Here is a 26,696-nt window from a genome sequence, read left to right as displayed (position 1 = left end):
TCCCAAGAGCTGTGTCACAACTGGGGGAGAGGACCAGCCAAACCCACGGTCCAGGCCTTGTTCTTGTCCCCACCCCCCAGAAACTAGGTCACCCAGAATCTCTCTCCTGGAGCTACATCCACTCGGGGGATGCAAGCAGCGCAATTAGGAAAGACCAGCCCCATTCTTGTCCCCGTGTCTCCTGCTGCTTCTCCTACATCTCATCAGAGGCTCCTGGCCCCCCAGCCTCGGTGCCCTACCCCAGGGCACTTTGGTGGGCCTCAGGAAGCTGGGGCCACAGCTCCCGGTGGGTAGGGCACCAGCAGGAGGCTGCCTGTCCACATGCCAGCGACACCCACACACCGCCAAGGTGCCGCCAGCCTCATCGGGTGCACTGGGCGGGCGGCCAGGCACGAGTCTAGAGGGTGGCCTGGGCAGGCAGGTGCTGACACCAGGGAACCTGCCAGGGCAGTGGTACCAGTGCCGAAGGCTGCCCCTGCTGCAACATCACAAGTGGTGTGTTTTCATGTTTTATTGTAAAGCAACAAAAACGTATTTATACTCCCACATCTCTGAACATCTGAATTCTGTGCCCCGTCTTCTCCATACCAGGCCAGGTAGGCGTGAGTAGGGTGCTTCAGGTCCTTGCCCGTGCCCCAGCCCAGCCCAGTGGGACCCTAGAGGTGCCAACGCTAGACGATGACGGTCTGCACCTCGAGCTGGCCCTCTGGCGAGGAGATGACCAGCTCGCCTGTGTGCTCCAGGATCTCAATGTCCTCTGATGAAACCATGGTCACGGTGGCCTGCTCGGCGCCATTTGCACCTGCACGGGCCGTGAGCACAGTGCCCTCGCTGATGGCCGAGGCCAGCGTCATGGCCACCTGCTCCGTCAGGCTCTCGGGGGTGGCGATGGTGATGGTGTCGGCGGCAGCTGCCTCCGGACCCAGCCCCGCCTCCTGGTCCATGGTCACGTTCTGCACGATGATCTGGTGGCCCGCGCTGGCCTGGTGCACAATTTGCTGCACCACCTTCATGATGTGGCTATCCACCTGTGGGGGGCTCACGGCTCAGGCCCCAGTGTGGGGAGGGTGCCGGGCTGCCCCGCCCCATCCTCCCCAGCCCCTCACCTCTGTCTGGGTGCCCTCAATGATCTCTGTGGCTTCACTTATCTCGGTGTCGTCCTCGGTGGCCTGGACAGAGAGTCAGAGGTCAGCCTGGCCGGCCCCGGGACCCCGGCCCAGCCCCAGCGGCCCCACAGCCACCTCAATGATGTACTCCTGGGTGTCGGCCACCACGGATGAGAACTCCACCAACACGGTGTGCGGGTCCTCGGCGAGGACGGTGGTGGCTGCCGTGGGGCTCTCCTCAGACACTAGCAGCTCCTCCACCTCCAGCAGGCAGCCCCCTGTGGTGGGGGGGTTGGTCAGGGCTGGGCAGGGCTGGCGGCCTGCCCTCCCTCGCCTCCTCCCACCAGCCCCAACCTTTGGTGCGCAGGTGCCGGTTGAGCGTGCCATGCTCAGCGAAGCCACGGCCACACTTGTAGCACTTGAAGGGCTTCTCGCCCGTGTGGTGCCGCACGTGCCGCACGAGTGAGCCCTTCTCCCGAAAGCCTCGGCTGCAAAACGGGCACACGTGCGGCTTCTCCTCCAGGTGTGTCCGGAAGTGCACCTGCTGGGCATTCTGGGGAGACCCACCATCAGGGCCAACGTGGCCTCGGCCACGACTCAGGCTGCCCTCGGGCACCAGGGAGGGGGCAGGATTCATGGGCCGAGGGGAGGAGCCAGGCTGGGGACCAGGGGGTGACCAAGGAGAGCTGGGGCAGGAACGGGATGAATCCGGCCCAGGGCGGGGGTCAGTGGGTGGGGGATCACAGGCCAGGAGCCAGGCCCAAAGGGCCCACCTTGGTCTTGTAGCGCTTGCCGCACTCAGGACAGGGGTAGGGTCGCTCATCGGAGTGGACGCGCCGGTGGCCACGGACATGGGCAATGGTCTTGTAGAGCTTCCCACAGTCCCCACAGCGGAAGCGGCGCTCGTGCACATGCACTTTCTGGTGTTTCTTGAGCAGGTAGGCTTTGGGGAAGGCCTTGCCACACTGTGCACATGTGAACAGCTTCGGCCCTGAGGCCGCACGCATCATCAAGCCAGGCCTACCACCACCCCCAGGGCCCCACCCTGACAGCCTGCTGCCTTCCCACTGCCCGAGGAGGCATCCGGTCACCCACAGGCCATCCACTGCCCAGCGGCCCACCCTCCTGCCACCCACCTGCGTGGCCCCTTTTGTGGGCCTCCAGGGTAGCCGCCGTTGGGAAGGTCTCACTGCACTGAGGGCACAGGTGCGTCCTGGGCACAGCTGAGGCCTCAGTGGCCACCTGCTGGGAGACCACAGCACACCTCCAGAACCCACTGCAGCCTGCGCCCCAGCAGTACCAAGGAAAGACCCAAAGCGCTGCCACCTTGGCAGGCTCTCCATCTTGGGCTCAGGAGTAAACAGTTCAGGGGCCAAAGTCACTGCAGAAAGTGACCACAGGGAGAACAGCGAGGATGCCGGAGGCCAGGCCAACATACACCTGAGGTTCAGCACCCAGAAAGGGGCACACCAGCAACGTAGACACCTACTGTCTCCACCTGCTCCACCTCCAGCAGTGGCAGTTCTGGGGGACCGTCTCCCAGGGGCTGGGGACTGGACGCAGCAGGAGGGGCTGGCTCCAGGGTCCCTTCCTCCCCAGAGACCCGCTCAAGAACAATGCCCGAGTTCTGCATGGCCTGGTGCAGCAAGTTCTCCCGACCGTCCTCACTGGAACAGGCAAGCTCCTCAGGGCCTGGGGGCTGCGGAGGCAGAGAGAGGGAGGTTGGCCAGGCGGCGTGGCACATGGTACCCACCTGTACCCACCACACAGGGCAGACCCAAGCAGCCCCGAACCACTGTGCACACCCCACATCCTCACTCAGGAATGGCCCCTGGAGGCCCATGGTCCAGTCCACGCACCCCTCCCTCCCCCGGCAGCCACTGGTCTCCTGTCTGCCCTGCAACCAGACGAGCAGCAGGAAGGCAGGCCCAGGTCAGTGCGGTTCCCACTGGAGCCAGCGCCCAGAACACAGCCTGACACTGAGCAGAGAGGCCATTCCCCCAACCAGCCCCCACCTCCGGGGCCAGGGCTTTCATGCCCAGGGGAAGCTCTTGCATCTGGACATGGACTTCGTGGATGACGGTGCCCTTGGCATCTGTCACCAGGTGAATCACGGGCGACGTCTCCATGGACTCGCCTGTCGCCGATGACGATGTAACGTTCCCCATGGTGGAGGCACCAGACCCTTTAAGGCAGAACCAAGAGAGTCCTTGAAGAAAATCCTCTGACCAGGGCAACTCCAGGGCTGGGCCAGGGAGCCCACACCACGCTGACCTGCAGGCATGTCCTCTTTGCCGACCACCACATCCTTGCTCATGCTGAAGCGGATTTTTTCTGTGCATGGGGTAAGAGACTTGAGGTGCCGGGTCAGCGCACCCGACTCCCGGAAGCTCTTCCCACACTTGGCACACTTGTAGGGACGCTCATCTACAGAGAGAACGGGGTCAGGCGTGGAGGGCAGGCCTGGAGCCACGGCCCCGCCCCCCCCACCAGGGGGCAGCGGTGCCCCAGGTCGCTCACCTGTATGGCGCCGGTGGTGCCGGATGAGCGAGCCCTTGGTCCGGAAGGAGGCCCCGCACAGCTTGCACTCGTGGTCCTTGCGACTGCTGTGGGTGACCATGTGGGCCTTCAGGATGCTGCCCTGTGGTCGGAGGGGAGGGCAGCGCGGCTCAGGGACCTCCCTGGGCAGGAAGCCTGGCCCCCTTCGCTGGCACAGCCCGAGGTTGCGGGCTCACCGTCTTAAAGGTCTTGTGACATAGCGCACACACGTAGCGGCCATCCTCGTTCACCAGTAGCTTGACCTGCGCCTGCTCACCTTGCCCAGCCAGACCGGGCCCCTGGCGGTCAGGGCTGCCTAGGGCCTCTGCCATCTCGCTGTCGCCTGCCTCTGCCTCAGCAGCCACAATGACCTCTTTGATGTGTCCACTGCCTAAAGAGAAGTGGGTCAGCCTGAGCCTTGGGATACTGAGGGCCCTGCGGCTCCCTGGGATCCCAGACCAGGGACGCTGCTGGCGGAACGGTGGAGCTGCCCGGAGAAGCTCCAGGCTGCCAGAATATGTCCAACGGGGAGACCACGGCGAGCAGATGCCCCCTCCCCTAAGCCAAGAGGAGCACAGGACTAGAGGGGTCCTGCCACCTCTAAGGGGAACAGAGAGCTTGGAGCAGAGGCAGCAGACAGGCCAGCCCATGTCACTGCCATCTGGCCTGCTCGCTGCCCCGGCTCACGCTCTCGTAAGGAGGAAATGCCTCCAGGTGGCCATCTGGCATCTGTTTTGAAGCAGGGAGGCGAAGGTCCTAGCCTGGGAAGATGAATGCTCCAGACACCTAGGACAGCCTGAGGAAGGAAGTGGGGCTTTTGCACTTCCTGCGGGTGTCGAAGAAATCTGACAATGTGCAAAGCTAAGTTGTAAACACACTTCACAATTTCTGCTCATCAAAATGACAGTGGGAAATGCTTGTGAAGCCACTTTTTAGAAGACTTCTCCATCAGTGTTTTGACAAGCCATTCTCTCCAAACAGAATGGAAGTGCTTGACTCAGAAACAACTCAGGGCATCTCTCATCTGGGCTCTGACTGGCACATCTGACACTTTATCTTTCCCCCACCCCAGCAGAGAACTTCCAAAAGGACAGGCACAGCAGACCAAGGGGTCAGGGAAGGCGGAACAAGCGAAATCCAAGTTTGTTTCCCGAGAAGAGGCAGGAGTGGGTATCCAGCCCCCCACAGTCCCAGCAGCCCCCACTGACCATGTCCCCCAGCCCAGGGAGGAGACAGAACCCCCAGCCCTAGGACACTGGCAACTGGCGGTTTAGGACTCTGGCCGACCCTGGACCACTGAGCAGTTAACATCATGGGCACATTTGGGGCACCCAGGATGTCTGCAAAGGGGGCAACTTCCAAGGGTATGAGAGAAGCAGAGGTGCCGGAGAGGAGCCCTCAGAGCTGCTGAGCCACAGATGTGGGCTGTGGGCCAGGTGGTGAGAAGGGGCCTGGTAGGCCAGGGGTCTGGAGCCTGGAGCTGCAGCCCAAACCCAGGAAACCTGTTTTCCTATATGACACCACCTACCCCAGAAACCAAACGCCACGCCAGGGCTGGAGCACAGCCCCACCTCCCACATGACAACATTCCTACCCCAGAGTGGCCCCAGGTGAACATCCGTCCACAGGAATGTCAGGGGCAAAGACAACATGGAGATAAGGACAGGTGTCCAGATGCCTCCCTGAGGTGGGACCTTGGCAGAAAAGCCTGCTCTGAGGTTCCCCTCCCCCACGCTTCCTCCACCTCTTCTTCCTGCCCCAGCTGGTCCCAAGGGTTTCCCAAGGCCAAGTTCTACCTGTTGCCCAAACCGGCTTCCTGTCCATCTGCCCAGCCCACTCACGCACCTGCCAAGGCCACTGCCCAGCAGGTCCCCCAGGTAAGCACCGTTCCCTTCCCCACCTCCCAGGGCATCAGGCCCAACCCAGCCGCCCCCCACTGCTGTGCGCACACCCAGCCCCCGGCTCCCTCCACCTACCCCAGCCCCGGGCTGTCCTTTGGATGCCCCCACCCCACGCACGCTGGCCTATCCCCAACTAATGAATGTGTGACCCCATCCAGACCTCTCAACATCCCCTCCCCTACTGCACATCAGGAGGCACTTTAACTTTAAAAACACCATCAAAGAAGCTGACTTGGCGTTGTATGCTCATAAAAGCCTTGTGAGAATTAGGGCAGGAATTGCCACATGTGAGGCAGTAAGCGCTGGGGAGGTGAAGGCCAAGGGCAGAGAGCAGGTCAGGGCCAAGCTGGAGGAGCAGGTGCATCCCATAATACCCCCACCCCCGACCCTCCAGAGCCAACTGTGGGGCAGGAGCAGGAAGCTGGGGGATGGCAGAAGTGGGGAAGATTCCAGAAGGACCAGGTCAGAAACAGTCTAGGGAAGCAGCACAAAGTGAGGACTCCCCAAGGCCCCGGCGTACCCTAGGGCTGCGCAAGGCCACAGGCCACGTGCTTCCCCTTTGCTAGCGGGGCAGGGCCTGGTGCCCAAAGCCCGATCCTCCTGCAGTCCTGCCCTGCGGAAGGTATGCACGAGGCCTCAGCCCTCCTAGGCCAGGCTCTGATCTCGGGAGAGCAGAGGGGCATGGGCAGCAGAGGTCCCCAGCCTCCAGCCCGGAGCACAGATGGCCACCAGGTCAGCGACACCTCACCGTTGAGAGCCACCAGTAGACAGCTCCAGTGGGGCCGTGCCAGCTTACCAACAATCTCGGGCGTGTGGCTGATGTCTGCCGTTAGAGCAGCTGCCTCTACAACGATGTGGGCCACAGTGATGGGCTCCTCTGGGCCTGCTGCCGCCGGGACCACCTACCAATGCGGGACAAGGGACAGAGGGGACTCATCTGGAGGGCTCCAGAGCTGCCTTGGCTTGGTGAGCACGGGCTTGGGTTTCTGTCCATGCAGGATGGCTGGGGGTGGGGGGCTCTTAGCTTCGCCAACAGAACCATTCTGAACCCAACTCCCAGCCTGGCCCAGGGGGTCGGCCCCATCACCCTAATGCCTCTGGTTACTGGGGAGCACAGAGCACCAAGCGCCCAGGGGGAGGACTCCAGGAGGAAGTGACGAGAGCTCCAGCACCTAAACCCACCAGCCCCAACCAGGAGTCAGGCTCAAGGGCCTGGGGGTGTGGGGCTGGGGACGTTCCTGGAGGAGAGGGTCAGAGTGAGACAACTCTGGGCCCACTGTCCTCTGGGCCGCTCCCTGTGGTGACCTGAGGCAAATGACTTCTCTCAGAGCCGCCTTTCCCACTTCTCTGCAGGAAGGGTGACAAGCGTGCCCAGCATGCAGGGGCGCTATGGACCTTCACGGTGTGGGAACAGCCCCGGGCATGCACGGGGCCCAGCAAAGTCGGCCCTTTTTGTGACGTGGTGGTGAGACCCACAAAGCCACGCTCTGTCTGTGGGATCCCCAGGAACTGTGTGTACAGGACAACAGACAGGCCCAAAGGACAAAAGCCACCATGATACTCCTGAACCAGGACAGACCCCTGGGCTCCAAGAAAGGAGGGTCCCCGGGCCCCCACTGCACAGGCCTTGGCCAGAGGTTGCTGAGAAGGCTGGGCCGTCCAGGAAACCCCAGAGTACCAGCGGGCTCTTGGTGGCAGGGCCAGACCCTCCCTCCCCCACAACCAGAGGCTTGTCCTCTGCCCGCCCCCATGTCACAGGGAAGCTGCTGCACAGGTCTGTGGCAGCACGCCGCCTCCTCTTCCTCCTGCTATCAGGTGAGCCCAAGGAGGAGGTGCAGCACATGCGTCTGTGTGTGTGTGTTCGCAGGCGGGGCGGGGGGGGCTCACCTCCGGGCCCAGCAGCGCAGCCGCCGCAGGGGTGGCAGGCAGGGTCTCCTGAGACGCCCGCTGACAGACCTTCTGGAGCTTGTGCTGAACGAAGCCCTCCAGGGCGGTGAACTCCGCCTGGCAGCGGCCGCATTTGTGCACGTCGTCCTCATCTGTAACCAGCCTGCAGTGAGCGGGGCTGGGCAGGACCTCCAGCCCCAGGCCAAATCCACGCCGAGGGTGGCATCAGAACCAGAGGCCCCTTCCCCGGCCCTCCCAGACGGGCTGGGAACATTCTTAGGGGCCTGGGTACCCGGGTACCAGGCCTCATCCTCTGGAGGTCTGCAGAGGTGGCACCCACCCCAGGGAGAGCAGCACCAGCAGGAGGTGGCCCTAACCATACACTCCGGCTGCAGGGATCCACTGAGACTGTAGTGCCCAAAGCCCCCACTTCAGAGAGGGGGAGCGGGAGACCCAGGGAGCAGCTAGGAGGCGGAGGGATTTGCCCAAGCTGGTTTGGGGACAATGCAGGACCAGGGTTTATGGGGTTTGCATGTGCCCTGGCACCTCAGTGACCGTGTCTAGGTCTGTTTCCTCATCTGTAAAATGGGCTGACCCAGTGCACGTGTGCAGAATACAGTGGGGGGAGGATATTGGTGCCCACAGGGCTCTGACTGAGAGGCCAGCCCTTGACAAACACAGGAGAGCAGGCGCCCTGACCCATGATCATGCTCTTCTCACTTAGTGCTTCCTTGGTTCCAAACAGGCAGCACCTCCCTGCTCTGGTGTAGGTGCTGAGGGTAGAACTTTTCAGAGGGGCTCCAGGACTCAGGGCCATCGCACCTGGGCCCCTCCCCCTCTGGGCTGACTAGCCAGTGTCTGCCCCAAGTCCTGCAGGAGAGCCCTCCTGCTCCCTGAATCCCTACCGCCTGCCAGCACCCCGGGAAGAAGCAGACGACTATTCCCACTCCAGAGAAACAACTTGAGATTCAAAGCCACCCAACTGGTGAGCGCTGGGGTCAGAACCTGAACACGCGGGTCTAATCAAGCTGCTGTTTAGACAAAAGGGTGGGGAGGTGTTCCTTCTGCTCCCATAGACGCCCGCCAGTTCCCACCACCTCACGTGCAGTCCTACACCAAGGTCAAACCCAGGCCTAGCACACAGAAGGGGCGTGGTAAAGGTCTGTTGAATTAAAGAGCAAACAAAGGGCCAAACCATAGCTGTGACTCGCCCACAGGCCACCTGACAGAGGGCAGTCCCCTTCAAGATGGCTCACAGTCACAAGCCAAGCACTGAGGTGTCCGCCCCCCTCTTAACCCTCCCAGCCCACTCACTGAGTATGAGTTGCCGCTCCGCTCAGACTCAGGTTGTTGCGGCTGAAGAAACTCTTACCACAGATGGGGACACACCCAGCCCATGTGACATTGAGATAGGCCATGGGCAAGCCTAGCATCCTCCAAAGAGACCCTTCTTCAGGTTGGCCCTGCCCCCAGTGGCACTGCCCCTCCCCAAGCTGGAATAAGAAGGAGCAAGAAAAAAATGTACCGAGAACATGAATGTTGTGGGGACAAAGACCACCCCCCCCATATCAAGCCAGCGCCCTCCTGTCTGGCCCAGTCTACAGCCTCATGACACAAGCTCAGAGGGCAGAGACCCAAGTTCTATCTCCAATTATCAGTGTCCCTGTGAAGGAGCCCTCAGTGTGTCCCAGCACTGTTCTCATCGATTTACATACATGCTGTATTTTCATTCTCACCACCGTTCTATGAGGTGGCAGAACCCAGAAGTTAGAGGGGTGTGTTGAGGGGTCACAGTCTTGACGTCATGTAATCCAGTTCTGGGTGACTTGGTCACTTTCACATTTTTTAACCTCAATACTCCTCATCCACAAAATGGGAATAATAATAACAGTGGCATCCGGGCTTGGTTTGAGGATGAAAACAACTAATGCAGGTAAGTGACTCATGATTATCAGCGGCAGGATCCCCATTTTGTAATGTGAAACGGCGGCTCCGAGGCGTATGTGGTCACCTGCTCAGCATCAAATAGCTAGACAGTGGCAGGTCTGGGACAGAACCTGCAGGCTGGCTGCAGTGCACCAGCTCTCCTCCCCAGGGGCCAGCCCAGAGCCTGGAGAAACCCGAGGCCCCGTCCTCCTGGCGCCCCCAGCCACACCCACCGTCGCCAGGGCCCTAGCGGCCTGTCAGGTGCAGTGGGAGGGGGCCCAGAGAAGGGCAGGGCCTTGACCAACCCTGGAAGCAGAAGGGGGCCGGGCGCGGGCCTGAGAGGGCAGGGCTGGCAGTGGTGGCAATCGTGGAGGTCTGCACCGACAGCCCCAGCGGCTTGGGCATCTGTGAATGAGCACTGGCGCGCACGGGGGTCACGGGCGCCCCGCAGGAGAGGCCCGAGGGTCAGAGGAAACCGGGGACTCGTGGAGGGCTTTGAGGGGTGCCCTGAGGACCTGGAAGGTCCGCAAGGAATCCGGGTCTGGGAGAGTCTGACGCGCCCGCAGCTCAGGCCATCCGAGCTTCTGCCAGCTCCGCCTGAGCCGTCCCCACACTGGCCGCGCCCCGCCCGGTCCGGCCCTGTTACCTTCCTCGCTAAAGGACGCGGGGAGGCCGAGGAAGCTGCCGGGGGCCAAGGCTGCCGCTGCCGCCGCGACCCCGCCCTCGCCCGCTTCCCGCCTGGCTTCGGCCCGGGCTTCTGCCGTATGCGCGGCCGTCACCCGCACTGCCATCGCGCCTTCCATGTCGCAACGCGCCGCAGGAAGATGGCGGATTTACGACCGTGTCGTCATAACAACGGGCCGCGCCAAGGCTTGCGAGAGAGGACGAAGAGCGGAGGATGGAGGGGCAGGGCCATGGTGAGTTTGATGGACAGGTGGTGAAGGGAAGCCTGAGGGTGTGGCCTGGAGCCGCGGAGGCGGGGCCACGCTCACACAGAGATCACGGGCGGGGCTTTTGAGGGGCGTGGTTACGGTGGAGAGGACTGACAGGCGGTGGTGCGGGTCCAGGAAAGGGCCTGCGGGGCGTAACTTAGCGCGGCGAGGGCGTGGCCATGCCCCCGAAACGGAGTGCTGAGGCGGGGCCAGGAAAGGGCTGGGTTCCAGCTTCCGGAACCTGAGAGCCGGAGGAAAGTGCGAAGGGTGCAGATGGTGTTACTAGGCCAGCCCTGAGCGGGTGCTGCGGCCGCGGGCGCCCCACCGGGGTCTGAGATGGGGAGGGCCGGCTGCGGAAACACCGCCCCAGCTCAAACCGGTAGTGTGGTGCTCTCCGTCCCCAGACCCACTCAGGTTCAGAACCTCCCTTGATGATTGCCTGGGTCATGGGAAAAGAACCGGGTTTGGGATGGCTCACAGGTAGCTTTACTAAGCTTTTTATTCTTTTGCATATATTTTTAAGTTGTGATAAATACACGTCAAGTTTATCATTAGTGACATGTAGTACATTCACAATGTTGTGCAACCATCACTACCATCTAGTTTCGGGACATTGTTGTCATTCCAAAACAAAACCTGTACCCATTAGCAGTCACTCCCCATTCTCCTCCTGGCAACCACTTTTTGTCTCTGAATTTACCTTTTGTGGACGTTTCACATAAACAGAAATACACAAGTGGTTTTTTGCATCTGGCTTCTTTCGTTTAGCATAATATTTTCGAGGTTCATCCAAGTTTTAGCGTGTATCAGTACTTCATTGCTTTTTATGGCTGAATAATATTCCATTATATGGTTAGATCACCATTCATTCATTACATTTGGGTACTTTCCACGTTTTCTACTACTGTGAATAGTGCTGCCATGAACGTGCTCAGACAAGTTCCTTTCATTTCTAAGGTAATATTTAATTAGCTCTTTCAAGCTAAGTGCTTTATAGGAGTTTCTCATTTAAGACACCAATTATTCTCATTTTCAAGATGAAGAAACTGAGGCAAAGAACTGATAGGACACTTTCCCGAGGGCAGACTGGAGACTAACCCAGGTCTTTCCAGAGCCATGGGCTGGAAACCCACAGGGCTTCCATTTGCAAGTAAAAACTGAGCACCTACTGTGTGCAGGGCACTTCACCCAAGGTCAGTTCCCCCCCCCATCATCTCCCTGTCATCTCCAGGACCTCTTCTGGCTTAATCTCTGTGGCCTTGCCCAATGCTGGATTCCAGAAACTCAAGTGGATCAGACCTGGTCCCCTCCAGGAAGTCCAATCTGCTTGGAAGAGGGCCCAGGCAGAGAGTGGGCAGCTCTGCCCTGGGAAGGGACCGAGCAGAAATTGTCTCCATGTTGGGGCTGCCCAGCTGTGAAACTGAGTAACCTTGACCTGGCAGGAGCTGGGATGTGTGAAGCACAGGTCAGATGACTACAGGTCAGACTAGGATTAACAATGGGGCTGCTTTCTGCAGGCTGCTTGCTCACCATTGCAGGATATGAAGCAGAGGAAGTGACAGTCAGCGTTTCAGAGGTATCGCTCTGACTGCCGTGCAGGAAAAGGACCTCAGGGCCACAACAGAGGCAGGAAGATCCGGGATGGATGGTCTCTAAGAGGGACAAAAGGAAGGAGCAGTTGGTGGCTTGCGGAGCACATGGGATCTGAGGGGCTTCTGGGAAGGGAGGACGAGGAGGACACCTCACTTGAGGATGTGCTGAGGAGTAATGTGGAAGACAGCATTAGAATCATAGATGTGGCCCCCCCAGAGGACTGGAGTGGGGAGGATTTCAAGGGCAGGACAGCTTGATTGTGGGTGGACATGAGGAGAAGCTGGCCCAGGGAGACAGAGAGTCTGCCCTGCTGTGTGCTCAAGAACCTGTGGGATAGAGTTGCTAGGGGCAGGCCATGGCTCCTGCTTGATTACTCCCTGGGGGTCAGAAAAGGGCATCCTGACTGGTGAATTCTGGGCCCTGCCTCCATGGAGCCCAGGCAAACCAGCAGACACAGGAGTGAACCGGCATAAGGTTACTGGAAGGAAGAATGGCCAGGGACAGGCAGGGAGACCAGACTCCTCCCCCCCCACAGATGGCCTCCTTTTTCGCCCTGCCCTCAGCGTGGGTTCCAACTGCACACTATGTATTTTATAGTTGATACTGTGTTGACTTTCTGTGGCCAGAGCTTGACAGGAACTCCTTTATCCTTTATGATGGCTGCTCAATCTCCATTCCTTGGGTGAACTTTTATTTAACCAATCCTATATTGAAAAATATTTAGATTGTATCCAAATTTTTTTTGCCACTTGAGTCTTTTTTCTGTAACCCTACTTGTTTGCTTAGCTCATCAGAAGTGATAACATCTGTGAAAACTCAGATTCAATGGCTACTTGTATTTTCTAATACAATTTAAATACATGAAATGCTATTAAGATTAAATAGTGTCGTTCTTGTACCACCTACATTCATGCCCCATTCCACTTGCACTACAGCTTCCTCCCTTGGGGGCGACCCTGGCTCCATCCATTTGCAAGTAAAAACTGAGCACCTACTGTGTGCAGGGCACTTCACCCAAGGTCAGTTCCCCCCGTCATCTCCCTGTCATCTCCAGGACCTTGTCCTCTGTCTCAAGACTGACCATTCCACCTCTCCCACGGTGCCAGCTCAATCCCTACAACCTACAAGAGATGTTAAACCAAACAGTTGCAGTTTTGGGGTCAGCTGAGTTTAATCCCAACTCTGTGTTGTCCAGCTGGTGACTCTCCGTGGTTCAGTTTTCTCATCTATAAATAGGGATACTAATAGCCCCTGCCTCTCAGGGCTGTCCTGCGATTCCAACAAGGTAATGCAGGTAAGCTTAGCAGCACTCAGTGCCTAGATGTTTACTGAGCACCCAGTAAACCAAGGCAACCTGGCAAGTATTGTACAAACCAGCCCTTGGCTGGACAGCAGCAATGTTTCCCATTCTGGTTAGTGTACCACATACACTAGATGTTTCTGGGAGGTTAAAGCAGGGTTTGTGATCTTCTGTCAAATCCAGTTCTTTCCAGGGGCAGCTAGACCACCAAAACTGAGTGGGAAGACACAGGGAGGGAAGTGCTCCCCTCTTGGGTGGTCGGTGCGCCAGGCAGGAATATGCTGCATGACCTGCCCTTGTGGGCCATGTCCTTCAGGAGTTCCCAGGCCAGCAGAGACCAACAGAAACAGGCTGTATGTAAACAAGCAGGGCCCTCCGGGAACCGAGGTCCCTGGCTTTACCTCATGGGCTTGAGGGTGGGATGGAGGTCCAGAGAAAATTTTATGGAGACCTAGGGATCAAGAGAGAGAGCAGGGGTTTGACACACTAGGGTTTAGGGATCTGTATCACCTGGCACACTGGAGATTCTCAGGAAACGGGCCGGTTATTATTCTGCCAATTAGCCCTATAGAAAGTAATAACGATAAACATACACCTACCCTATGAATCTGCAATTCCACTCCTAAGTATTTACTGAAAAGAAATGGATGCCTATGTCCACAAGTGAGTGTAGGAACAAGAACATTCATAAGGGGCATTATTTACAGTAGCTCCAAAGTGCAAACAACCCAAATGTCCATCAACTAGAGAACAGATCAACAGGGATATATTCTTACAACGACCCAAGTGTCAATGAAAACAAAAGCAGCAAGAAAGATGCATTCCAGACTATTAATCCAAAGAAGCAAGACCCGAAGATTACACAGTAAAATCCTGTTTTTAAGATGGTCTAGAACAGCCAAAGGAGGTTATGACTCATTCCATGGTGACAGAAGTTAGAAAAGTGGTTGGGGGAGGGGTATCTGCTATTGACTGGCTCGGGATGTGAGGGAACATTCTGGAGTGATGGAAATAGTCTATATGTTGAACTGGGTTGTGTTTACACAGGCGTATAGATATGTAAAAATTCCATCAAGCTGCACACCTAAGATTTATACACTTTATATTACTCAATAAAAGGTAACAGTAACCTAATAATGATGTTAATAGCGACCAATTATTGAGTGCTGTGTTCTAGGTAGCGTCCTTCTCTTAGACCCTAATCCCACTGCCTTATAGTTACTCGTTCACAAGACCACTAAGGCACAGGGAAAGCATTTTTGCAAAGGTCTGGCAATTAGAACGCAAGGCTTGTTGAGTTGCTCCCCGGGTTGGCTGCCTGGACTGGCCATAATTAGTCGGCGCGCTGATACGCGTCCGGAGCCTATCCAGGGCGGAGGGCACAGTCCGGCGCCACCCAGGCAAAGGCGAGGACGTGACCCCCGCCCAAGGAGACGGCGTCTCCGCCCCACTGTGCTCCCGCGCAGAACTCCGCCCGCAAGGCGGAGAGAAGCGAGCCAATCAGCAGCCGTGCAGGCCCGAGGTCACTCGATTTTGGGCCTCCGTCACCTAGTCTGACCACGCGCCTCCAATCGGCGAGCTGCGCCCCCTACGTCCGCTCTCCGGCTCCTCCGCAGCGTTTCCGCAGTGAGCCCTCCACTCCGAATGCCGGTTGGCTCCCTGCCAGCCAATCACCGGTGATCCGCTGTCCCTATAGCCAATGGCCGCCCTCCTCCCTGTGCTGGACCGCGGCAGTTGGCGCTAAGCTCCGGCAGCCCGAAGGAGCCGGGGACGGATTGGCGCAGGCGGCGTACAATGGGCGGTGCGCGAGAGGCGTGGGGCCAATGAGCGCGGCGGGGGCGGGGCGGGCGTGGCGGCGGGCGGCTGCGAGGAGAGGCCGGTGGTGGCGGCGGCCGGCGGCGGCGGCGGCGGTGGCAGTAGTGGCCCGCGGCGGTGGCGGCCGACAGCGGGAGGCCATGGCGGACGCCGGTGGCGACGACGCCCGCTGCGTGCGGCTAAGCGCCGAGCGGGCCCAGACGCTGCTGGCCGAGGTGGACACGCTGCTGTTTGACTGCGATGGGGTTCTGTGGCGCGGCGAAACAGCCGTACCCGGCGCGCCCGAGGCCCTGACGGCGCTGCGGACTCGCGGCAAGCGCCTCGGCTTCATCACCAACAACAGCAGCAAGACCCGTGAGGCCTACGCCGAGAAGCTGCAGCGCCTGGGTTTCGGCGGCCCGGCGGGATCAGGCGCCGGCCTCGAGGTCTTTGGCACGGCCTACTGCACCGCGCTCTACCTGCGGCAGCGCCTGGCCGGCGCGCGGGCCCCTAAGGCCTATGTGCTGGGCAGCGCGGCCTTGGCAACGGAGCTGGAGGCCGTGGGCATCACTAGCGTGGGCGTGGGGCCTGAGCCCCTACAGGGCGATGGCCCCGACGCCTGGCTGGACGCACCGCTGGAGCCCGATGTGCGCGCCGTCGTGGTGGGGTTCGACCCGCACTTCAGCTACATGAAGCTCACCAAGGCCCTGCGTTACCTACAGCAGCCCGGCTGTCTGCTCGTGGGCACCAACATGGACAACCGGCTCCCGCTCGAGAACGACCGCTTCATCGCGGGTCTGTGCGCCCTGGGGGCGGGAGGCTGGAGGGCGGGCGGCGGGCCCCTCCGGTCCTCTGACCCCGGGCGCTCTCCTCCCCCCTCTTCTCCTCTTCCTCCGCCCCGCAGGTACGGGCTGTCTGGTCCGAGCCGTGGAGATGGCCGCCCAGCGCCAGGCTGACATCATAGGGAAGCCCAGCCGCTTCATTTTCGACTGCGTGTCCCAGGAATACGGCATCAATCCGGAGCGCACCGTCATGGTGGGAGATCGCCTGGACACAGACATCCTCCTGGGTGTCACCTGTGGCCTGAAGACCATCCTGACCCTCACCGGAGTTTCCACTCTAGGGGATGTGAAGAGTAATCAGGAAAGTGACTGCGTGTCCAAGAGGAAAATGGTCCCTGATTTCTATGTTGACAGCATAGCCGACCTTTTGCCAGCCCTTCAAGGTTAAAGAATTAGCGTCTTTAATCTACCGAATAAAAAAAAATTAATCACTTAACCAAATTAATAGGTGGGGCTCAAGCATCTGCTCAGCTAGGTGACTTTAAAGAGTACGCTTGGAGTTTTAAGCAATGGCACTAGTTGTTAACCTTGTAAGTAAATGTCCGGGGGGCGATTTTCTTACAGATGTTTATATCTTAAGATGCACTTTTAAGCTTGGAGGGCATTGTGGGGGTCCTGGGCCTTGGTTGCTGTTGGCAAGAGCAAGATTCAGATAACCTCAGGGCTTGCTGATGGGACTGAGGCGGGTCTAGGGGGGGTCCTATATTACTGAAAATTTCATTCAGGGATCAAGCCCCTTTGCAAGGCAAAGGGGGGGAGGAGGGGCTGATTATTTTGACTGTTGTGAGAAACTTGTACAAACCGACCCCAGGGCTCCATGGGTGTGGTAGTCAGCAGAGGAGCCTGCTGCTGCGTCCCACCCAGCTCCATCTGCAGCACGGGAGTGGAGGACGAGGCTGCTTCCTGGTGATGTCTCCCTGTCCTTGGTCTGTGGGGCGCTGCCCTCACCAGCACCCCACACTTCCTTAAAAACCACTCTGATGTCACAATTGTCTGTTCCGTTTCAAAAGCCCAGGACTGCAGCTCCTCATACGTGGTTGCACAGTTCTGTCAACTCACTCCAGCTACACCTTGGCTTTCTCAGATGTGTGTTTAAGCCCAGGTGACTTGGACTGAGCATATTGTTGGCTGAATGGCCAGGAGGGCATGAATGCCTTCACTGAACTTTGGGCTGCTGTGCAGGAAGCTCAGAGCAGTGTTGGTACCAAAAAATGTTTTTAAAACTTAGGAACAACTTTGTCAAGGATTGGAATTGAAACTGAAGTGTGTTAATAGCTGCGCTCTGTCTCGTAGGGGACATCTCAATGAAGTCTCTGCTCCATAGTCGGTACCATGGCTAAAGTCATGCTGGCCAAGGAATGCCTGTCACCCAGGGTGCCCCGTAGGTGGGGAAAGAAAGACGTGTTGCCAAGACAGGAAGTCCTTTTACAGAGCATCCAATCTCTTCCTGTCCTCCTATACCCTCGATTGCAGTGGGGGTTAGATGCCATTGGTCCATGAGGACAACTATCTTGGCCTTGGAGGCCCTTGTCGGTGGCCAGCTGGAGGACTGGCAGGGTCCACCGGCTAATCAAGGGTTCTTGGCAGGGGACCCTGGCCATTTCTGCCTGTTCCCTAAGTTGCTGACCTTTGGGAACAGGCCTGATAAGCAGACTCTCCAGCTGCACTTGTAGGGTAGAGCCTGGGAAGCTGTTCCGTCGGGCCAACTCCTTCCCAGGGCCTCGCCCTGCACCCAGTGGTGTCTGCCCACAGCCTTTGGCTTCTCTCCTAGTCCCGGGGTGGCAGCACTCCCTCACTCGTTCTCTAAGAGTTCTCAGAGCAATAAAGGGTATCCTGAGCCTTCAGCTCCGCCCGGGCCTGGGGTAGTCTGGGGTTCAGACTATGCCGTGAGGCAACAGCAGGGCAGCCAGCGCCTGTGAGGTTGGTGGTGCTGACGTTAGCTCTGCGAGGTCGGCTCAAGGTGGGTCCGGATATTGAGCAGGCCTATCAGGGCGTTGTCACCCACACCAGGAACACGCTGTAGGTGCGGCAGCCAGCAAGACCTCCCTCTTCTGCACCCCATCTCTGCCCCTATTGCACTGTGTGAACCCAAATGAATATTAAATTCTCCAACCCACGCTGACTGGTGTGCCTTGCTCTCGCCTTGACAGCAGCCTTCACCCAGAGGCTGCCGCTGTCTAGCTGGAGGCGGGGTGGTGGGAGGACTCAGTCGAGGGCCATTGTGGGATTTCAGTTCCAGAGCTGGAAACCCAACTCCATTTCAGGCTCATTACAGAGAGGGAGGTTCAAAAGAACTGTGGAAAACGGCACCACCAGAGTAGGAAAGGACTGGAGGACACTCCTGTTGTGAAAGCTGATGAGGACACCCATATTGTGAAATGCCAGTGTCCAGGGGGCCCTGACCTGCAATCCACATTTTCAATTGGCTGGAGATGCAAGCTAGGAGCCAGGGCTGTAGCACAGACAAAGCCACGCTGGGCAGGGCAGGGGCTGGTGGACATGAGGCCGACCTAACCATCCCCGGGTGTGAGGGAGGTTCAAGTAGGCGCCCTGTACTTCAGCAGAGGCTCCCGAAAGCCATCCTGGTCTCAGGCATGAGCCCTGTGGGATGCTGGGCAACCCCAACCCATCCTGTGTTGGGGTCTGGGAATCCGCTGGGGTGCATGGGGAGGCAATAAGGGAGGTGGAGCAGAGTCCAATACCAATCTGTCATGAAACACACACTGATGGTTTGCTGTGTGCCAGGCCCTGTGCCCAGCTCTGGGAGTCTGGAGATAACCTGAGAAGATAACAACTAGGCCTCTTGAAGAAAAATCAAATCTGCCCGGACCAGACTACAAAGTCGTGGCCGGGCCCGGGCTGCCCTCTGTGCCATTCAGTGGGACTTGACTCCCATGACTGCCATGCTCTCACGCCCTCCCAGGCCCATGTGCTCTCTAGTTTGCAGGTGTCAGGAGAGCCAGGCACGGTGACAAGCAACTACTCCCCCACCCCAGGTGGAGAGAGGGCTGTCCTGGCTCAGGTAGCTGGGCTGGGGAGGAGGCAGTGGGGTCAGGAGGGGAGGGGGCCAGGACGGTTGCTTGGCTCATCTGAGGCACCCTGGCTGACTCCAAGGGGCGGCAGACAATCAGTGCATTGTCACCAGGGCTGCGGCATGGAGCAGGGGAGCAGCTGTGCAGAGGGCCCGGGGCCTGGGCCTGTCAGGGTGAGTGCTTCCCACCACCGAGTGCCCTCTCCTGGGACGAGGACCCGGGCATGCCCTGAGCAGCCACAGGAGGGTGGCACGTATCTCCCACACCTCAGCCCCTACCTTCCCCGAGCCAGCCTGCTCCCAGGCCTCCGCTCCAGGCGCCCACTGACTGCAATGTGCCCTCAGGTGAAACCCAGGCCCTGCCATGGGGGCTGGAGAGCTGCTGGCCTGCTGCTGCTGCTGTTGGCCCTGGCCGCGGTGGTGGCTGTGGCTGGAGGGCTTCTTGGCTTTGCTCCCAGGCCTTCCAAGGTGAGCCCTCAGAACCAGGGCGGGTGTGGGCAGTGGGAAGCGGGGGAGAGGCCAGCACATCTAGCTCTCCGGTGGAGCCAGGGCTCGGAGCTGAACTGATGGTGGGAGGACAGATGGATGGAAGGGTCAGAAGTCTCCCAGCAGGGCTGGGGGAGGGGGGAGGGAAGGGCTGCCCCAGTCTGCCTGGCTGAGTTCTGGCTTCCATTCAGCCACTGCTGCAGATTCTCCATCTGACCCTCCCGAGCTCCAGGGTGTACCAGTCCAACCAAACCGCCCAGGTGGATGTGGCCCGGAACGTGGCGACCATCAGGGTGACCCCAGCTCAGAGCAATCGCAGCTGGGCAGTGCTGTTCGATGGGCAGAGCGTGAGTAGGCCCAGGGGTGGGGGTGGGGGGGAGGTCACTGCCCATGGGTATTCAGGTGGACCAGCCTCACCTGCCTGCCTCCCCAGGGCTGTGTCTGCTACCGCCCCGCGGAGCACCAGGCCTGCTTCCTCCGCCTGATGGAGCCCCGAGATCGTGAGACCCTGCAGCTTCTGGTGAATACCTCAAGGGTGAGCCAGCCCCTGCTTGCACATGGCCAAGCTTCCTGGGCCGGGGGCCAGACAAAGCGTCCTGTGTACAGCCCAGGCCCAGGGCAGGCTGGGGCTCCAGTTTCAGGGGAACAGAAGCTCTATCTTCCCTTGGCTAAGGCTGCTGACAAGAGCTGAGGGCGGGGCTGGCACGTTGCTGGCATATCCAGGGATGCATGGGCCCTGCCCAGCCAGAGGCGGCAGTGCAAGTGTCCCTGGCCCATGGCCCAGCAGAGCCTTCTCCGTAGGCCCAAGGGTCTCACAGCCCCAGCCAGGACACGTGCTATGCCCAGGAGTTGCTAGCAGTGCTTGGGAGCCATGAGGTGGACCCTGCCCAGGTGGGGGCTTCGGTGAGGCACCTTTGCGAGAAGACCCCCATTTACTGGGCCCGTCGAGCCAAGGGTGAGTCGGGGCCGGCTGTGGGGAGAGGCCTGGGATCCCACAGGATAGTCTGGGAGAGGGGAAGGAGCCCCTGGGGGTTCATGGAGTCCCCTTCCCGCAGGGCCCCAGAGGCAGCGGCTGATCTACCTGTGCATCGACATCTGCTTCCCAAGCAACGTCTGCGTGTCCGTCTGCTTTTATTACCTCCCAGACTGAGCCCCCAGCCCGCCCAGCCCACAGGCCGGCCAGCCAGCTGGCTCTGTCGCCAGTACTGTGGAGGGCAGCCGCCGGTGGGGGTTAATAAACCCCTCCACGTTACCATGATGGTGTTCTCTGTGGATTCAGGACACAAAACAGGGGCAGGGAGGGGGGAAAGCACTGGCTTGGAGGGGGCCACCAGCCAGGCTGGCTCGGGTCGGCCTCCCGAGCCCTGTCACATCCAGATAAACAACTGAGGGCTACCAGAACCCCCAGGCAGCCTGGCCTGCCGATCGAGGCCGGCCACGGGGGCCAGGGTAGGTCAGTCCGTCCAGCTAGCCCAGGCGGGTAGACGCTAGCCTGTGGGAGTGCACTCTGACCTCATCAGCCGATGCCGTCTGATGGCTGCCTGCAATCGCACCAGGACACAGGCTAGCCCAGCACGCTGTCATTAAAAGCCAAGCAGACCACGGCTTTCTGGTGGCCGCCGTACTCCCGTTTGATCTCTCCTGTCTCCACACACCAGAGCCGGGCCAGGTTGTCAGAGGAAGCTGCAAGGAGGGAGAGCGTGGGCACAGGTCAGAATGCAGCCCCAGGCTGGGCCACGCTGGAGGCCAGCTCCCAGGTGGCAGGGGAGTAGCAGCAGCTGCCAGTGGGCTAGTGGGGCAGGAAGGCAGGATGGGTGGGGCTCACCAGTGACAATGTACTGGGAGTCCCCCGAGAAGGCGCAGCCCCACATCCAGCCTCGGGACGACTCTCCGGGGTTGCTGCTCTTGATGCTTAGCTCTGTCATCAGGGAAAAGTTGGATGTCCTCCAAATCTTGCAAGTTTGGTCTGCCGAGCAGGTGGCGAGAAGCCTAGGGTAGGGGTGAGGGTGGCGGGGGTGTCATCATCAGTTACTCCAACCCTACACCCCTTGCTTTCCACCAACCAATCAAGCCCCCAGCCCTAGACAGGTCCCCTCCTCCCAAAGCCATCTGAGGGCTCCCATCCCCAGGAGCCCCGCACACACGTGGAGTCTGGGCTGAAGCGGCACTGCAAGGCATAGCGGGTGTGTGCTGGGATCTTGGTCTTGGGGATGAGCTGTGTCACCTCGTCGCCAATGCCGCCTGTCAGATTCCAGACAAAGCAGTTCCCCTGAGGGGTAGGAGGAAAGTCATAGGAGCCTCTAGTCTGACACATGGGGAAGGATGCCCTAGCAGGTGGACCCCGATCTAGGGGCCGCCGTCCAACACTGTGGCTGTGCACAGGGATGTGGGGGCTGGGGACATGTGGCAGGCACATCTGGTCCTGCATGCAGGGAAGACCTGCTGGGCTGAGAGCAGAAGGCAGGCCGTGCCTAGCCTTCCTGGAAGATGCTGCTGGCCAACTGGAACGTGAAGAATGAGATGGGAGGAGAGCACCCCAGAGAGAGAGAACAGCAGTCAAAGACTCAGAAGAGAGCAGTCTGGGGATGTCGTGGGACCAGTGATTGAATGGATGTTAAGGGGAGAAAATGAGTCTGGACAGGAGATCAGGGGCCAACTCACAGCCGTGAGGCCATGGTAAGGACCCAGGGAAACGAGATCAGGCTGATACTACTGAAGGATGCTCTGGTGGCAGAGAGCGAAGGGAGCTGGGTGGGGGAGGTCAGAGAGGAGGGAGGGAAGTCAGAGATGGGGAGACAGGGGAAACTTGGAGCAGGGGGCAATAGGGAGGAGGAAAGGGGCAGACTTAAGAGATTCCGGAAATGGAATCTGCTGATGGGCTATCGCAAGTAGGGAGAAGTGGCATGTGACTTTGGTGGCTAGGTTGGAGCTGGAGCCCAGGAGGGGGAAGCAGGACCGTGGGGCCAGGGGCGGGGCCTAAGGGACATCTGGGGTGTAAGCCCACCTGTGGGGAATAAGGGAAATAAGGGGCTGGGTGCTGAGCTGGCCTCCCCTACTGCACCCACCCCAGGACTCACAGCGCTGTTGACTGCTGCCATGTAGCTGGCGTCTGGGTCTATGTGCGCAGATGTGATGGAGACCTCAGGCTCCGGGATCAGCTGCTCATTGTGGTCAGTTTTCAAGTCCCAGATGTGGATGGCGCCGCTCTGGTCACCTACAATGAGCTCCGCCTGGGGTGCAGGGGAAGTGAGGTAGGGCAGGACCCCTGCCATCCAAAGCCCCGGGGAACCCAGCCCTGTGCATACCCCTCACCTGGTTGGGGTGCAAGCACACGCAGTTAATGGGTGCATTCACCTGGAAGATCCGCTGACACTGAAGGTTCCGGGACCTTCGGGGTAGAAGTACACTGTCTGTAGTAGATGCTCTTGGTGCCCCACCCAGATGTCCTTTCCCTGGCCATTTATCCTTGTCCCTCTGCTGAGAGGAGGTGCCCCCCAAGAAATACTTGGGAGGCTCAGCCTTCCCTAGGGGCCGCCTGAAGCCAATGACTGACTTTATGCCCCAAAAGGGGCATAAAGACTGGCACCCTGCCCCGAGGTGGAACTTGCTGTTTGATGCAGTTTGCTCTCCAGAGCTTCCCGTGGGATCAGGCTGAGGCTGGGCTCATCTTTGTGTTGCTTCCTCCCTGCCCTAACTTGCTTTCCTCACTGCCCTCAATAAACCACCCGCACAGCAAACCCTGTTTCAGCCTCTGCTTGGAGGGGACCCAACCTGAATCAGCCTCCAGCCTGGCTGTCACCCCCACATATCCATGCAGCAGGCTCCCACACCTGAGGTCCCAGATCCGGGCGGTGCAATCCTCTCCTCCGGTGTACATCCAGCGGCCATCCTCATGGAAGCCCACCGACGCAATGTTCTTATTGACCCCGTCATAGCTGATGATGGGGTTGGGATTATTGGAGTTGAGATCGTACATGCGGATGTGCTGATAACCTGTGGGTACAGGCCCCACTGAGGCACGGCTGTGCCCAGAGCAACCCGCTCTACATTAGGGGTTGGGCTGAGGGTGCAGGTACCTGCAGCAGCGATCATGCTTCGGTCAGGGGTGATCTCGAGCGCGTTCACCTGCTCGCTCTGTTAAGGAGGACGCCGAGCATTGTCCCGGGGCCAGGGGCCCTCAAGGCCTGCCCCCTCTGGCTCAGCTGCATCCTCCCACTCCAGGCCTTTGCCCAGGCTGTTCACCCCACCCGGCGGCCCGCCCAGCACCACCCTCCCAACCTCCCGTCGAGGATACAGAGTCCTGGTGCTGCACTGTACGGGTGCAGATCCCACTGTGGGCCTGCCAGAACCGCACCGTGTGGTCATAGCCCGCAGTGGCCAAGATGACTGGGTCACTGCCCACCGTGCCTGGGGACGTGTTCATGTTGTGGCTGCTTAGAAAACTCGGCAGGGATCAAAGGTCAGAGCATCTAGAAAAGAGAAAGGCGAGGAATATTTGAGGTATACCACAGATTATAGGTCCACTTGCTGCTGAGAGATCAGAGATAAGGGAAACTGAGGCTCGGGGAAGTTCAGGGGGCATGCGTGACAACCATCCGGGGCAGCTTCCAGCTCCAAGGCCTGTGGTCCTCCCTGGCCCCCCCGGACCTGGCCGAGACGCCACCCCATCCACCGCCGGCAGGGGGCAGTCACACCCGGGGTGCCGCACTGCCGCAGGGGCGTGCCGCGCGTGCGCAAGGCGGCAGCCGGGCCGACAGGAAAGCCGAACACTGCGGCTGCGCATGCGTAGCAAGCCGGCGGCTAGACCTGAAATGAGGGGGCGCTCTTTGGCGGGCCCCTCGCGCTCCCCAGTGCTCCGCCGAGCGCCCTGGCTCCGTCCCGCTGGGCCCGCGTCCCCCGGGCGCGCTCTCCCGGCCACCCGGCAGCCGCTTTCCAGCCTTCGTCCCGCGGCCTCCGTACCTTACACGCGGCTCTGCGCTCCGCCGTGGTCCAGGACGGCGAGCGGAGCCGAAGTGAGTCGATAAAGGCTGAGGCCGAGCGTAGAGTTATCGATAGGCCATTAGGGCGACACCACGGGCCTACGGGGGTGGGTGGGACGAGACCAAAGTTCTGGTATCGGGGGCCCCTCCCGTCCGGGAAGAAGCAGTCGAAGCCTCGGTGCTGCCTGTAGCTGGCGTCTGGGGCTGGCGCGGGGTGGACGAACAAGGCAGCGGCCCCCGCCTTCTCCCCGCTAGAGCACCCCACCGTTGTGACATGGCTACCCATTTTCCAGGCTTGGGTCCCGAGGCCCGTCACGCCACCCCCTCCCTTGCCTGGCTCCCCTACTCCTCACGCCGGTCAGGATTCCCAGGTAAATTACCGGACGCCTAGTTACATTTGAATTTCAGAGAAGCAAAATTAATTTTCGTAGTGTAAGTATGTCCCCAGTATCACATGACATACTCTAAAACTTTATTAATTGCCTACATGAAATTCAAATGTAACTAGGAGCCCTGTAGTTTTATTTGCTAGATCTGGCATCCCTAGTCCGGGCCCTTTCAGGCCTGTGTACAGCCCAGTCCTGACCCTCGGGGGACTCCCCCACCCACATATCTGCCCCGTCCCCCCCCCTCCCCCGCTTCCCCACTTAGCCCAGACCCCTCCTAGACTGGGGTCCCTTATGCCACATTTTCCATTCCAGTCTCCCACACTCCACGCACGTGGTGATCTCTCTCTTTCACAGAAAAATAAGAGTCCTTGAGACAGGCTCTTCCACCGTGTATCCCCCCCCCCCCCCACTTTAAACGCAGCTGCGTCACCCCCATCCCTCCTCTGGCCCCTTGACCAAGGCCCCATCCGCGCCCGTCCACCCAAACCTTGGGTCCTGGGAACCCTCCTTCCAGTACCTTCTCCAGCTCCACTCCTTCCTTTCCCTCAGCCTTTCAGTACCCTAACACGACGGAACTTTCCAGCCAGCACTCTCCTTCAAAGAGCTGCCTGCACTGCTTTGCTGGCTCCACGTGCATCCTCACTTGTCACTTGTTCCTCGACCTGCTGTATGTCTTTTACCCCCAGCTTTCCAGTAGAAATGTCACAAGGTCACTGGCCTTTTCATGCTGCCAAACCCAGTTGATATTTTCTCTTCTGCAATCTTGACATGTCTGCACAGTGGCTGACAGCACTGCTCTTGGAAAGTTCCGGTCGCCTAGCTGCTTGCCCAGGCACTCAGTCTCTTTCTCTGCCCTCCCTCGAGTGCTGGTGCCCTCCAGAGTTATTATCTCTGCACGCCACACGGTCTTGGGCCTCTCGCCCACCCTCTGGGGCTTCCAATACTATCCCTGCTTCGGGCCCTTCTACTCCAGCTCAGATCTGGCTCTCTGTGCTACATTGTTCCTTGAAGTCCCCAGAGACACCTCCACTTTCCATAGCCAAGATAGTTCACCACAGACCTATATACCCCTTCTGTGGCACAGTGGCCAGCTGGGTGTTACAACAAGGAGTGACTTGGGCACATCGGCCACCCCCTCTTTCATAACAGCATGCTGACCTGCCTCCCCGCGTCACTCTGGCTCTCCTCCAGGCTGTCCATCATATTGCAGAATAATCTTTTCAAAACCTAAGTCTGAGTAATTAGAAGCCTTCAGGAGTCTCCGGTCACCCCCCAGACTATTGGGCCTGATCGCTAAGAACCCTGCAGCCTTCTCCCTCTCTCCCCTCTTCATCCATGAAGTATTCTTTCTGGCCAGAATAGGTGACAGTATTGGATTTGCCACCACACGGTCCCCTTTGAATCCTTTCCCACACCTAGGATGCTTTCCCCTCAACCTCTTTACCTTCCACACTCCTGGTTTGCAGCACCTTTCATAGCATTTTGAGGGCTTATTCTGTGTGGGGCATTATGCTGGTGTTTTTGTGTTAATTGAGGTGAAATTCACATAGTATGAAATAAACCGTTTTTATAATTCAGTGGCTCTTAGTATATTCACAAGGTTGTGCGACCAACACCTCTGTCTAGTTCCAGAACATTTTCATCACTCCAAAATAAAATCCCATACCCGTTAAGCAGTCACCCCTCATTCCCCCACCCCTCTCAACCCCTCACCCCCTGGCAACCACCAGTTTACTTTCTGTCTCTGTGGATTTGCCTGTTTTGGATATTTCTCTTTTTATTTTTATTTTTCATTCCCATTCCCCTACCCCCTTCCCTTTGGCATCAGCTTGTTCTCTATGTGTCTGTTTTGTTTATTTATTTGTTTTATTTTTTTAGATTCCACATGTAAGTTAAATCCTATGGTATTTGTCTTTCTGTCTGACTTATTTCATGTAGCTTAAAATCCTCTAGGTCCATCCATGTTGCAAATGGCAAGGTTTAATTTTTTTA

The 26,696-nt window shown here is 58.9% G+C and overlaps 4 protein-coding genes across 9 annotated transcripts; 2 read left to right on the top strand and 2 right to left on the bottom strand.

The window, feature by feature from the left end:
* Positions 1-499: 499 nt before the first annotated feature.
* E4F1 (E4F transcription factor 1) lies at positions 500-10,305 on the bottom strand. 3 transcript variants are annotated; one of them, XM_033101240.1, is made up of 14 exons: positions 10,005-10,299; positions 7,433-7,584; positions 6,342-6,447; positions 3,842-4,035; positions 3,627-3,747; positions 3,381-3,533; positions 3,122-3,291; positions 2,596-2,805; positions 2,243-2,351; positions 1,880-2,097; positions 1,461-1,659; positions 1,242-1,384; positions 1,107-1,169; positions 500-1,028 (listed from the first exon to the last, which is right to left on the bottom strand). In XM_033101240.1, the coding sequence occupies exons 1-14, from the start codon at positions 10,159-10,161 to the stop codon at positions 672-674; spliced, it is 2,352 nt and encodes a 783-aa protein (XP_032957131.1). In that variant the 5' UTR covers positions 10,162-10,299; the 3' UTR covers positions 500-671. The 3 variants fall into 3 exon arrangements, with proteins under 3 accessions (XP_032957131.1, XP_032957132.1, XP_032957134.1); XM_033101241.1 differs by having other exon boundaries at positions 510-1,028; positions 2,243-2,348; positions 10,005-10,305; XM_033101243.1 differs by having other exon boundaries at positions 510-1,028; positions 3,381-3,440; positions 10,005-10,303.
* Positions 10,306-14,615: 4,310 nt separating this feature from the next.
* On the top strand, positions 14,616-17,183 carry PGP (phosphoglycolate phosphatase). The gene is made up of 2 exons (XM_033101433.1): positions 14,616-15,772; positions 15,882-17,183. Exons 1-2 carry the CDS (start codon positions 15,007-15,009, stop codon positions 16,205-16,207), a joined length of 1,092 nt encoding a protein of 363 aa, XP_032957324.1. The 5' UTR covers positions 14,616-15,006; the 3' UTR covers positions 16,208-17,183.
* Positions 17,184-18,076: 893 nt separating this feature from the next.
* Positions 18,077-20,533, top strand: BRICD5 (BRICHOS domain containing 5). 2 transcript variants are annotated; one of them, XM_033101435.1, is made up of 6 exons: positions 18,077-19,024; positions 19,196-19,318; positions 19,528-19,683; positions 19,770-19,856; positions 20,138-20,291; positions 20,392-20,533. In XM_033101435.1, exons 1-6 carry the CDS (start codon positions 18,974-18,976, stop codon positions 20,484-20,486), a joined length of 666 nt encoding a protein of 221 aa, XP_032957326.1. In that variant the 5' UTR covers positions 18,077-18,973; the 3' UTR covers positions 20,487-20,533. The 2 variants fall into 2 exon arrangements, with proteins under 2 accessions (XP_032957326.1, XP_032957325.1); XM_033101434.1 differs by having other exon boundaries at positions 19,770-19,871.
* An 83-nt stretch (positions 20,534-20,616) lies between these two features.
* On the bottom strand, positions 20,617-25,544 carry MLST8 (MTOR associated protein, LST8 homolog). 3 transcript variants are annotated; one of them, XM_033101432.1, is made up of 10 exons: positions 25,222-25,544; positions 24,296-24,414; positions 23,631-23,805; positions 23,413-23,461; positions 23,167-23,329; positions 22,649-22,724; positions 22,414-22,566; positions 21,481-21,605; positions 21,162-21,325; positions 20,617-21,019 (listed from the first exon to the last, which is right to left on the bottom strand). In XM_033101432.1, the coding sequence occupies exons 3-10, from the start codon at positions 23,757-23,759 to the stop codon at positions 20,901-20,903; spliced, it is 978 nt and encodes a 325-aa protein (XP_032957323.1). In that variant the 5' UTR covers positions 23,760-23,805; positions 24,296-24,414; positions 25,222-25,544; the 3' UTR covers positions 20,617-20,900. The 3 variants fall into 3 exon arrangements, with proteins under 3 accessions (XP_032957323.1, XP_032957322.1, XP_032957321.1); XM_033101430.1 differs by having other exon boundaries at positions 20,620-21,019; positions 23,413-23,464; positions 25,222-25,541; XM_033101431.1 differs by lacking the exons at positions 24,296-24,414; positions 25,222-25,544 and adding an exon at positions 24,143-24,285 and having other exon boundaries at positions 20,619-21,019; positions 23,413-23,464.
* Positions 25,545-26,696: the final 1,152 nt, after the last annotated feature.

This window comes from Rhinolophus ferrumequinum (assembly GCF_004115265.2).
Source record: "Rhinolophus ferrumequinum isolate MPI-CBG mRhiFer1 chromosome 15 unlocalized genomic scaffold, mRhiFer1_v1.p scaffold_54_arrow_ctg1_1, whole genome shotgun sequence".
NCBI classification, from domain to species: Eukaryota; Metazoa; Chordata; class Mammalia; order Chiroptera; family Rhinolophidae; genus Rhinolophus; species Rhinolophus ferrumequinum.
Note: the sequence above shows the minus strand (reverse complement) of the source record. Positions and strands in the feature narration are given on the sequence as shown.